This window comes from Notolepis coatsorum (assembly GCF_963971535.1).
Source record: "Notolepis coatsorum genome assembly, chromosome: 5".
Lineage (NCBI taxonomy): Eukaryota > Metazoa > Chordata > Actinopteri > Aulopiformes > Paralepididae > Notolepis > Notolepis coatsorum.
This window is the reverse complement of record NC_140169.1, coordinates 128,693,609-128,706,602: the sequence shown is the minus strand read 5'-3', so window position 1 is coordinate 128,706,602 and position 12,994 is coordinate 128,693,609. Positions and strand designations below refer to the sequence as shown.

Genomic DNA, 12,994 nt, shown 5'->3' with positions numbered 1-12,994 from the left:
GATTCTGTCTCAGTCGGTTCCAAGATAAGTCTTCCAAGATAACTCTTTGGAAAATGTTGGGAATGAGACCCATTGCTACAGCATGCTGCAGGTAGTAGTAGTAGTAGTAGCTAGGTACGTGGGAGGCTGCGGGCAAAACCATCTCCGTCACGTCAGCATTTAGCGTGAACAAAATGGCGGCGCACATGTTGATAAATGCTACATAAATGGACATAACAAATTGTTTTTTCTTAGAAACGGCTTATTTTTATAACGTGATTTTTTCTGTGGTTTATCTAAATACTAATTTGATGCTATGACTATGTTTATATCGCTATGCAACATCTCCCCTTTATAAAGCCTTGCTCAAAATGCAGTAAATTATAATGTTGGAAAAAAATCACATCACATTTGAAGGATAAGGCCAGTGTAATTTTATTTCAGTATGTTTATTTAAAATGGACACCACAGCTACATTGGACCAGCCACAGTGGACAAACCAGATGCGTTGTTTTGCGTGTTTATAGCACAAGTGCTAGTTTTCAACACTAGTCCATTGAGGCTTTTCTAAAAGATATAATAAAATTAACAGTAAAATACAGAATTAAAATCAGAACAAATATTCCATTAAATATTCCATTTTATTCCAGTCCATGATCAAAACAACAAAACCAGTCCACGTCTACATATGTGAGCACTGCTGCTTTGATTTCAGCCATACAGTACCTTGAGTCCTCTGCTGAAGACGTTGGCATTGGACTCCAGTTTTAAGCCAGTACATTGCTTGATACAGACAAACACAAAGAGCTTCAGTCCTCAACATTTGCATACCCTGCTGTCTGTACCTAAGCTCTCTGTACCCTCTCTCAGAATGACCAAAGGAGGCACGCACACCCCAATTCATAATTTTGTTTGCACAACACGGGGGCCACTTCGCCCCTTTTACTTATCGTGTAGCATTATTTATTTATGGTAATGTTAATAATGATAGTGTAGCTATGTCCGCCTGTCACCCTATTCAGTCATGATAATGTGATAATAACATATATAGATATCGCCAGTGTACTCTTATTAACACCATTGAAAACGTTAGTTTAGTTCTTAGATTAATAGATAGAGGACAGCGAAGGAGAGCTAAAGAATAAAGATAGCTAATTACCCCTGAATGAAGTCGCAGTTTTCTAGACCGCAAGTATAACAATATATTTATAATATATACTATTTATAAACAATCCTCCTTTTTCAGGTTGTTATTTGCGGCAAAAATGTATAATGTCTTATATTAGGGATAAATGGGTAATTCTTAAATTACAGCATGCCTTCCATCTGAAAGAAGCTTTCTTTTGGTTTTCATCATCAAGACCAGTTCATTTGGCATTGGTGAAGAAAGGCACAGTAACTTTTCAGGAGGAAGACAAGGAAGGCACACAGAGCTCATAAGAGCTGCTCATAAAAGAGGGGCTCACAGTTTGGCTGTAACATCCTCCTTTCTATTGCTATTACCATTAGGAAAAAAAGACTGTGTTTCATTCAACAAATATCGCTGTCATAGCTGGGAGTATCCGTTTGTGTCATCGGCTGTCCGATGTGTTGAGCAATTTTAGCACTCCCCTCAAAACCAGGAAAGGGCATTTGAATCAGAAACATCAAAGTGTAAATGAGAGAGAGAGAGAGAGAGAGAGAGAGAGAGAGAGAGAGAGAGAGAGAGAGAGACAGAGACAGAGACAGAGACAGAGACAGAGACAGAGAGAGAGAGAGAGAGAGAGAGAGAGAGAGAGAGAGAGAGAGAGAGAGAGAGAGAGAGAGCTTGTATCACACAACAAAACTGTTATCACAGTTTTCACAGACAGCCAAGGGGCCAATTAAATGGCATCCATGTGAACTTAGTCCCATCAAAAGGTTGTCGCCACTCCCTGTCCCCTCCCACAGCCATGTATCTCCCTCCCACTGGCTCTGCAGATAGAGCAGAGGAAGGCTCCTTTCTTCAGCTGGACGGCTACAACTGTGCAGAGGTCACAGCTAATCCTTTGGGAGTTTTCACATTGTGTGTCCACAACTGGGGAGGTCAGAGCCTTTGAGGCAGAGGTTTAGTTAAACATCTATTAGCAAAACACTGGCCCGTCCCTCAACGCTGTTCCTATTGGATACTTTGCACAGGCAGGCGTTTGTGTGTGTCTTTGGTTTGGTCAGTGTTATATTATATAATATTATTGTCATCTGCTGCTCTGAATGTAGTACAGTATATAAATGAGCTCTACAGGACACCTTTGACAATAACTTAAAAAAAATCTGTAGGCAAGGTAGGCTACACAAATACGGTTGCGGCGTATCTATTTAATTCCTGTGAAATAAACGTGGTCTTCTATTCCATTCATTAGGGTAAAAGTTATAAATGTACACAATTTGGCAATTGAAAGAGATGGAGCAATAGTTTTGGGGTTGGCCCTCCTGTAAGCCGTTGATAGTGATGCACCGATGTGAAAATTGTGGCCGATACCGATAACCGATATTAATATTGTTGTTCTGGCCGATACCGATATTTACCGATGTCGATATCTCTGTATAGAAAACACTTTTTTATGATAATCAAATAAAGAGCTATTTTCCAAAACGCATTTTCTTTTTACTTTTGTAACTTATTTTCAGAAATGACTGATATTTTGAAACTATTTAAGGTCAAAACATGTAACATGTAATATCGGCCGATATTATATTATATATTATATCGGCGGCCGATATATATCGTGCATCACTTTGATTCACACAAAACACAAAACATCCTTATGGTATCGTCAGCTTCCCGCTTAGTCCCTCTGTGAGCGTGGCTGAATGACCAGCTCCGGGAAGCCTGTGTGCTCGTCCAGTTCTCTGGTAAACTGCAGGTCAGCCGCCTCGCCGATAACCACTTCAGCGGTGGTGAACACCTGCAGGTCCCCCAGCACATGCCCTCCGACGGTCTTGCCCTCTTTGTCGGCCAGACAGATGTGGAGGTGAGCCTCCTTGTTCAGAGTGCCCACCAGAGACACAATCTCAAAGCGCTCCTGGAGGTGCATCACCTGGGAAACAAATTAGTCTAATAAATTACCCAATCAATCAGTGAGTGAGTCACATTCCTCCACCGGGATATAAAGAAATACATCATGCTTCTTTGGCAATGTGTGATGGGTTGAGATCTTGCAAATGAAACTTTTTCTATAACTGTAGATTTAACTGTGTTAGTAGTACACTGAATAAATGGCATTGTATGCCTCTGTTACTGTACTATGTGTTTTCCAGTATCTGTTCTAATTATGACCACTGCATGTGGCACAACATAGGGGGCTCAAAGGCCTTGTTTTTTAATAATGTTTAGCCCCATGCCAGGCATTCAAGACCCGCTCCATAAACCAGAGCCCTAATGAGTCATGTACAATCATCTCCTTTCCATATACAATAACAACTACAGCAACATCATCATCAGAGACGTGGCTGCTGCCAGCAGCCCAGCTCCCCCTTGCCAAGTACCTCATTTGTATTCTCTGCCGTGGCGTTGGCCAGGCGGAGCGTTGCCTTGGTTACGCTGCCCACGCAGGTGATGATGAACGGCGCTCTGAGGCCTCTCTCCTCCACGAATGCCAGCAGGGCCCCTAGCAGCTCCTGTCCCGGCCCAACCCGGACCGCGTAGACCCTGAGAGAAGAACCTGTAGATGGCTGGCCAAACATAATTTTTTTTACTGAGCAAGAGTCACAACATTTTACAATGTTCTTATTTGTTCTGCACCATAACTCAAGTCAGTGAAAAGGCTGGTTTACCCACACAGACATTGTGCAAATGTAATGATGGGAAAGTACGTGTGCTCTGGACATGGATCTTTTTGATTCCTTACCGAGTTGGAAAGTAAAATGTAGAGGAACGCCTCTTGGGTCTCTAGTAACATCCTGTGGTGCTCATTGGTAACAAGGATACAAATCTTCAACGGAGAGAAATTAAGGTCCAAGGATTTCCTTCTACTCTTTATATAAAAAGCCTCTATTTCTGCTGCTAAAACAAATGAGTAATTGCTGGAGACCTATGTGCTGTTGCAGCTACACAAATCTTAACCAGGGCTTCTTCCTTCACTATTTCAGCATTCAGTGAAAAGCTCTGGCCACCTGGAGACTCTGGTTTTCAGACCACAGTCCCGGGTCCGACACCAGCTGTGGCACAATAAGCCACAAACGTTATTCACGACAGCTTATGCCGGCCGCCATTTCTCCCACTGGGGACAGCCACAGTAGGATCTAGACCTGGCTTAAACCACGTGTTCACAGAAACGGAGCCCTGTAAGTCAATTAATCACAGTTCACCTCCCGGGTAAAAGGAGAGGAGGAGCGGGAGGGGAGCGGGAGACCGGGCGCAGGGGAAGGACAGGGACAGGAGGGAGATGGTGGTCCATTCATTACTAAGATGGTGGTCCATTTAGAGCCTTAACAAGATCATTATGCTTAACTAAATACGAACCTGACCCCCTGACCCGCTGCGATGACATGTGGTCCGGCATTACATGTAAATGAGCCTCGTCAAATTGCTCTTCAGCAGGGCTTGTTGGGAGCTGAAGAGTCTGAATGGTGGGCAGGTAGTTAAGACAAAAGCATTTTGCTTCACTAGAGCCACGGCGAACCCGTTCATTAAAATCATAAGCACACATATTTTAAACGCTGATTTGTTCAAACATGTAATTTTAACCTGCCGTTGGAAACAACATAGAATGCTTTAAGAAGAGAGGCAGCCGATAGCCTGGCAGGCGTGTTTTTGAGCACACGGCATGGAAGCGCAATTACCACACCTGTGTCAAGTACCCATTCATGCTCATTTTAGAGCTCAACAGATGAATTGGTATGCTGATATTATTGGTTGATGTATGCCTTTCACAGATACAGTATCTGTTTTGGGGTTACGTCCCACAGATAATGCTGATAAAATAAGCAGAGAAATGTGCAATAATCTGTGTCTACAGATATGTAATACATTTTATTTTAGTGTGCAATTTCATTCTCCTGAAGTTAATTTAAATAGGGAGTAAATAGATATCAGTCTACAGATATCAGCTAATTACATTTGAGACTTTTTAAGACATTTTAATGGCAGTTTAATTAAATCTAAGACCAATTTAGCAATACAAATATGCACCAGTACCATAAAAGTATTGAATTTCAATACCCAGCCGAACCAATGAGGCACTCTGACGTCACAGATTGGGGTGGGGAATAGTGTGCAGCAGAAGATATCAACCACTAGGGGCAGCAAAATGAACACGTGTTTCGTTACTCTTTAAAAAGAGACGTCAGGGTGAGGGCAGAGCTAGAGGTAGAAATCCTCGCACTATAACTTGAAATGTGTTTGTAGTCATTCGTTGTGGTCGGGAACAAGCCCCTGAATCACTTGCCACAATCAAAAGGAGTGTCTGGCTTATTATATCCTAGACTGTGAATAATAACTTTTTCTTTTGGTAACAATATAACCAGATGACCTCTGGGAAAGTCAGTGTGTCCCAAGCTGTATTCCCTGGCTCCATTCTCACATTGACGTTTGTGAGACAATTTCTTTTAAAGAAAAATAAATCCTACCTCTTTGGCATCTGGCTCATCTTTGATACCCGCCGTGGATGTAGTGGACGTCAGAGCCTGGCTGTATTCTTCATCCATGGGCTCATCCTTCAGCTTGACCAGAGCTGGAGAGAAGTCAGACACACCGGGGCCTTCTTCTGCAGGAGATGCTTGAGACGATGCCTGAGGGAACAGAGGAAGTCAGTTTGCAGTGTTGTGACACACTGTTAATTTCTGTGGAAATGGTACAGTACTTCACAATATTGAGAAGAACATTTAAATATATCACAATATATGTTTTAGGGGTGTCACGTTAATTTACTGAATCTAATGAATCAATTCCAAAATATAATAGATGAAATGCTTTGAAACATTTCATTGGTGGCAGTCAAATGTTCCAAAGCATCTAGTCTGACGGAAATACAAAAGAAGAAGAATTTAATTCAGAAGCACTAAGTTTGTTAAAAGAATGTTCCAAAACGACCCTTTTAAGTGTGCATTCATGGGAAAAACTAATCGTGAGTAAACCTACTAAACCTACCATTGGATGAATCAATTACTTAAATAATTGCTAGTAACAAGTCCACTTTGTTTAGGTTTGGAAAATCACACACAACAGGGAAGTGTGACTGCAGAATCTCCAATTTATATTCTCAACTATTTCTGAAATGATTTGAGAGAAATCTGATTTAATGTTTGCTTGTTATAAAGGTACATAACATAAAGGTATATCATGATTTACCACAAGATAAAAACATTTATAATAATACAATCGCACAAAGGGACGATAAATTATAAATATTGATATACTGCCAGCCCAACCCGATTCTATGTCACAGCTCATCTCGTACTATTCACCCATTATCCCCCTCTACAATTACTATTAATCATGCAATTGAAACTTCCACAAGACACAGATCATTTATCATTTATTTTAGATCATAATCATAATCATAAGCAAGGTAATCCATGGAGCTACCCTCATGAGCGCAGCCCCAGATGACCCCTGAGAATGCTGCACAGGCGGGCCAAAAACTCTTCAGTGGCTTTTGAATGGTGTCCATTCAAATTTCAAAACCCTATCTCGAAAGCCATGCAGGGGCTAGGCTCCTGTAGGCCCACTTTTCACTAAGACTAATGCGACTTCTGTGGTTGGGCTGGACTTGTTTAGGCTTATATCAATGTAGAACGCCAATTTCCATGCTGTATTATTATGGTGGCTCTCTGTTTCATAGTTTATACATGGCTTGAAATAAACAGGTAAATCCCCACACTAGATGCAAAATGAGAACTGTTACATTTAGCCTACAGGCAGTCTGTTGTCAAAATTAATCTAGTCAACTTCACTAGAGTACCTCCACTAGAGGACCTGTACCTCCACCAGGAGAACATGTACCTCCACTAGAGGACCTGTACCTCCACCAGAATAACCTGTACCTCCACTAGAGGACCTGTACCTCCACCAGAATAACCTGTACCTCCACTTGACTAGAGGACCTGTACCTCCACCAGAAGAACCTGTACCTCCACTAGGAGAACATGTACCTCCACCAGAAGAACATGTACCTCCACCAGAATAATCTGTACCTCCACCAGAATAACCTGTACATCCACTAGAGGACCTGTACCTCCACCAGGAGAACATGTACCTCCACCAGAAGAACATGTACCTCCACTAGAGGACCTGTACCTCCACCAGAAGAACATGTACCTCCACTAGAGGACCTGTACCTCCACCAGGAGAACCTGTTAGTTGTTTTCTGGAATTAATAAACCTCAGATGTTAGTATGGCATTTTAGTCAGATGTGGTGATTTTCTGGGGTTTATGTGATGTTAAGACACATTTTCAGAATAGAAGCAATAGAAGCCTAGAAATCAGTGGTAAATCGACAGAAAATAATAAAATGCCAGGGTAGGTTCACTGAGCACAGATGCTCTTTTTCAGCAACGCCCTGCTTCACATTCACACAGTTCCACACATTCACTCCTGAGGGTTGCCCAGTACAACCACAGTCTGACACTGTTGGTAAGAGATTATGAAAAAAGAATGGCACAGTGATTTTTGTATCGCAAGATACTTCATTGCTGGGCTAAGTACTTCTATTCTATTCACATATATGCTTACTACATGTATCTATTGCTCCTATGTCCGCCCACTACAAACACGGGAACTCTCTAACCCCTGTCCCCGTCTCCCTGTCTCTCTGTGAGTGGATGTCTCGTGGTGATGGCCAAGGTGGTGCGATCTTCTCTACGTCGCCCCCTTACTTAAAATTACAAATTATATTTACTATGTAAATGGTCCGAGCGGAATAGATACATGCATACATTCATCCAAACGGAATATGACACTGATATTTGGAGTCTTGACATTTAGCCTTTATCCTATTTTCATACTAGCGCTCGTTTCCCTATGCTTTTCTTTTGTTGTTGTTGTTCTTAGCTCTATTCTATTTAAATCTTTCAAAAAATGTCTTATGTAGGCGGCTGGGTGGCGCAGCGGACATTGCACTCGTCACCAACGCACGAGACACCGGTATCGAATCCGGCTGTCGGCGTTGCCTCTGGCTTGGGCCGGCCGTCATACTAACTCAATTGGCAGAGTTAGCGGGTGGGAAGTCGATGGGTGGTAATCTGGACGTTGTAAACAGTGACTCCTACAGGTCGGTTGGGGTGCCTGCACAGCAGAGACAGGAAAATGGCGGGGGCAGTGTGAGCCTCCTACACGTTACTCCTTGCCAAATGAGAGTCCGCGCTAGCAGGTGAAAAGATGCGACTGGCTGCCTACACATGTATCGGAGGGGACATGCGATGGGCTTCTATCCTCCCTACAACTGGCCAGTGGGGGGCACATGCGAGCAACGTTCAAGACAGGGGAGGGGAGAATTGACACAGCTAAATTGGGATGGGAGAAGAATTGAAAAAAGAAATTAAAAAAATAAATAAATAAAAAAAAACGTTCTTATGTACCCCAGTTGCTATTGCATGTACAATGTACGATGTGTTTTATTACACGTATATGTACATACATACCAACTATTCGCCTGTTTTATTCTCCACCCATCGATCATCCATACAGTAGCAACACTATATTATCACCGACATCCAAGTTGGGGAATCCCCCTTTGAACGGCCCTTCTAATGTTTCTCTCCTCCAAGTCGCCTGTGGTGCTTTTTTCCTATTGCTATCCTATTGAGTTTTTCCTTACCTTCACTGGGGGATGTCTGGAAGTGTTGCATATTTGGATTTTATGGTGGATTTTTTTTTGAACAAATGTTTTTAATTTCCCCCTTTTTTTTTTTACATAAAACCAGACACACAATACATAAACAATGGAAATCCACAATAAATCACAGGACTATGATTGACACAATAATGAAATTAATGACAGTCCAGTACTTAAATCAAAATAAATGTAAATTAAAAGATTTACCCATAATAAATGCAATACAATACCTATGCTCTTGCTCGCTCTCCCCCCCCCCCCCCCCCCCCCCCCCTCAGGACCCCTTTTTGGACAATCCATCCATTATTCCGTTTAACACCAGGAATTACAAATTCATATGCTAACGTTTATCCTCTCCACCACCTCTAACCAGATTGCTATACTGGCTTCACTAACACCTAACATTCTTGCGGTAGATATCTCTAGATAAATCACATCGAGATAGGTAATAACCCATACCTTCCGGCACATTTTATCCGGTTGAATCCAGCGTGATGCTATCAGCTTTTTAGCAGCCGTAAGACCGGACAAAATTAGTCTCTTTACCTGTATAGAGGCTGCTAACTGAGAAACATCATTCAACATCAATACAGAAGGCAGTACAGGTATGGTCAGAGATAAAAATTCTGATAATTGCGTGGTTACTTCTTCCCAGAATGTCTTAACCGGAGGGCATTCCCAATACATATGCATAAATGTACCAATATCACAGTTTAAACAAATGTTCTTGATTTATTGTGATGTTTCTTATTGACTTGTTTAAAGATACATTTGATTTGATTTAAGAATAATGACTTGGAACCCACGTGTCAAAAATACTGGTATGGTCCTTTACCGTTCATTTTCTAAATTAATTATATTCAGCCTGTGCACTAAGACACACTCATTGCTAAACAGTTAGGAAATAGTAAAATAAATAAATAGGTGAAATTATTTATATTTTTAAAATGTTATTTATAATTTGTATTCAAATGTAACATTAATAAAATCATATGATCACCATATTCCACTTTCACCTCCTCCTTAAGTTAAGTTAAGTTAAAAGGCACAGTCTGTAACTGCAGCTGAAACATTGTTGCCCCACTACTGACTTTGTTTGCATAGTAATGAATTGGATTTATGTATATACTGTAAGTCACAGGAAGTCCTTCATACCAACAGCCATCAGACTGTAGAACACCTCACTGGCCTCGCTGAGCACAGAGTAAATCCCTGTGTATCCTCCTGGACATTTACATTTGACTATATGTATACCTTCCTGGACATTTACACTTTACTGTATATTACTGTATATTTTCGACTGTATATGTTAGAATTTTAGAATGTATATACATATTTTAGAATGTATATCTCTGACCAGGGCCGCCTCAGGGGGTGTGCGAGCAGTGCGGTCGCACAGGGCCTCGCGGGAAGGGGGGCCTGGCAAAAAATAAATAAAAATATATATATATATATTTTTTTTTAATTATTATTATTTTTTATTTTTTTGCGAGGCACCCCTTCCCGCGAGGCCTTTTTTCATCACAGACCTAAAATCTAGTTTTGCTTATATGCTTATATATTTCACATTAGACACGTTTGTAGAATGTGTCTGACTTGTTCCTGGCTCTGCGGCTCTGCAGCAGACATACTCACTATTGGAGCTCTGGGGCTCTGCAGCAGACATACTATTGGTTTCAATGAAGGGAGGGGTTACATGTGTACAGTCGGCCGGCGTGCGTCAGCTGTGTTTGACTATTTCGCGCGTGCAGCATTGGAGGTTATGCTTATGCCAGCCAAGACGAAGAGGACGGTCGTTCGGCAGATGGACTGAAGATGAAAGTTGTTGCATGTTAGACAGTTCAGTCAGGCTAGCCATGTCGGCTTAGCTAAAGGCAGGGACAGCTAGTTAGCTTTAGCTACGTTATAATATCGAGTGCTAACGTGTGGTTCAGTCGGGATAGCCATGTCGGCTAGTAGCTAGCTTAGCTAAAGGCTAACTAGAGAGAGCGCGTGCAGCATTGTTATGCCAAGATGAAGAGGACAGTCGTTCGGCAGATGAACTTCGTCAACTCCACGCGGTTGTCTCCATCCTCTTGGACGTTTGGTGAGTTTTTAATGCACTCTATTCTATTCCCGCCGTGGATATCTCTCTCTCTCTCTCTCTCTCTCTCTCTCTCTCTCTCGGGCCGGCTAGCTATCGTGGCTAAGGCTAACGTTATGTTGGCTAACGTTATGTTGAGCCAAGCGGGCCGGCTAGCTAACGTAGCTAACGTTATATTGAGCCAAACGGGCCGGCTAGCTGTTGTAGCTAATGTTATATTGAGCCAAAGCGGGCCGGCTAGCTAACGTAGCTAATGTTATATTGAGCCAAGCGGGCCGGCTAGCTAACGTAGCTAACGTTATATTGAGCCAAACGGGCCGGCTAGCTGTTGTAGCTAATGTTATATTGAGCCAAGCGGGCCGGCTAGCTAACGTAGCTAACGTTATATTGAGCCAAACGGGCCGGCTAGCTGTTGTAGATAATGTTATATTGAGCCAAAGCGGGCCGGCTAGCTAACATAGCTAACGTTATATTGAGCCAAACGGGCCGGCTAGCTGTTGTAGCTAACGGTGTGTACCTGGTGTCAGTACCTGGCTACTCTATTTGCAGTTAGCCTATTTAGCTGATGTCGGCCGTTGGCTCCTTGCTACTTTGTTTTCTCTGGTATAGACCCTCTTCTCCTTGGATTTAAGTGTTGATCTTTGTCCTTTTGGATCTATGTATATTCATGTTGCCTTTGTGAAGTTATCTTTTCCTTCTGTTTTGTTCTTCCATTAAAAGTTGAATATCCTTTAGGGGCTCATCTTAGCTGTCTTGCTTATCTCTCTCATACATGCTCTCTCTCTAACACACACACACACACACACACACAGACATGCTCTCTCTCTCTAACACACAAACACACATGCTCTCTCTCTCTCTCTTTCTAACACACACAGACATGCTCTATATCTCTCTCTAACACACAAAATGACATGCTCTCTCTCTATATATATTTCTCTCTCTTTCTAACACACATACATGCTCTCTCTCTAACACACACACAAACAGACATGCTCTCTCTCTATCTCTCTCTTTCTAACACACACAGACATGCTCTATCTATCTCTCTCTCTTCAATTCAAATGGGCTTTATTTCACATTCTTGTATTTCTCCCAGTAGGTATGGGAGTTTTGAGTTATTGTCCATGTTTTCAAAGTCTCTTTGGGTGTTTGCAATTTGTGGGAAGTATATGTCTTGGTATAGTGGGCAGGTTGTTAAGAAGTGGAGCTCGGTTTCCACCTCATCTTGTGTGCAGTGGGTCTGGCTTCGCTTGGGAGCCAAGGCTGCCTATGGCGGCCTTTCTCGATGGCTAGGCTGTGCTTGCTGAGTCTGTACCTAGTCAAGGATCTTCTTAGTATTGGGTCAGTCACAGTGCTCAGGTATTCTGCCACTGTGTACTCTCTGTTTAGGGCCAAATAGCATTTCAATTTGCTCTGGTTTTGGGTTGTTTCTTTCCAATGTGTCTCTCTCTATCTCTCTCTCTCTCTCTCTCTCTCTCTGGCCTTGCTCTGGTGGAGGGTCAGGGGCATTGCCGGGTCTGTGCAGCGATAACACTGTATATTGACTGTAGAACGGGAGCTCTCTCTCTTGCTATATGTTGACTGTATCATGCCCAGCCTCGGGCAGCACTATTATTTAAGAATATGTTGACTTTTAGGGGGGGGGGGCCTCGCGTTTAAATCTCACACAGGGTCTCGCATTTCTCCCAGGCGGCCCTGTCTCTGACCGTGTATTTAAATTTTGTATTCTTATTTTTGACTTTAGACTAACTGAATGTTCATTGTGAGCGATCTGAATTCCCCTCGGGATCAATAAAGTACTTCTATTCTATCTATTCAAACTTTTTTGAGTTTAGTTGAATGTTTCTAAACATTGGGATTAAGGCTGTATTGCTACTAGCCCCTAGAGCCCAGCACCGCAGTCACGAAAGGGGCTATATTGCTACAGTATCTACTCCACCATTCTACAGGCTCAGGCTAATCCTGTAATAACGTTCTGAAACATAAACAATGGACCTATATCAAACCCTGCCCTCTTTTCTTGATCCTCCAATCACAACCGGGTTGTTTCAACACACACACACACACACACACACACACACACACACACACACACACACACACACGCACACATGCACACACGCCAAATGAGAGTGT

General features: G+C 42.3%; 1 protein-coding gene across 4 annotated transcripts in view; it reads right to left on the bottom strand.

Moving 5' to 3' along the window:
* Nucleotides 1-491: 491 nt before the first annotated feature.
* LOC311228021 (bifunctional protein GlmU-like) overlaps nucleotides 492-12,994 on the bottom strand; it is a 37,731-nt gene continuing 25,228 nt past the window's right edge. For all 4 annotated transcript variants that reach the window (XM_084313911.1, XM_084313912.1, XM_084313913.1 and 1 more), the window contains 3 exons: nucleotides 5,566-5,727; nucleotides 3,484-3,669; nucleotides 492-3,035 (listed from right to left, as the gene is read on the bottom strand). In XM_084313911.1, the coding sequence (XP_084170037.1) occupies nucleotides 2,784-3,035; nucleotides 3,484-3,669; nucleotides 5,566-5,727 (600 nt within the window). In that variant the 3' untranslated portion in view covers nucleotides 492-2,783. The remainder of the gene's footprint in view (nucleotides 3,036-3,483; nucleotides 3,670-5,565; nucleotides 5,728-12,994) is intronic.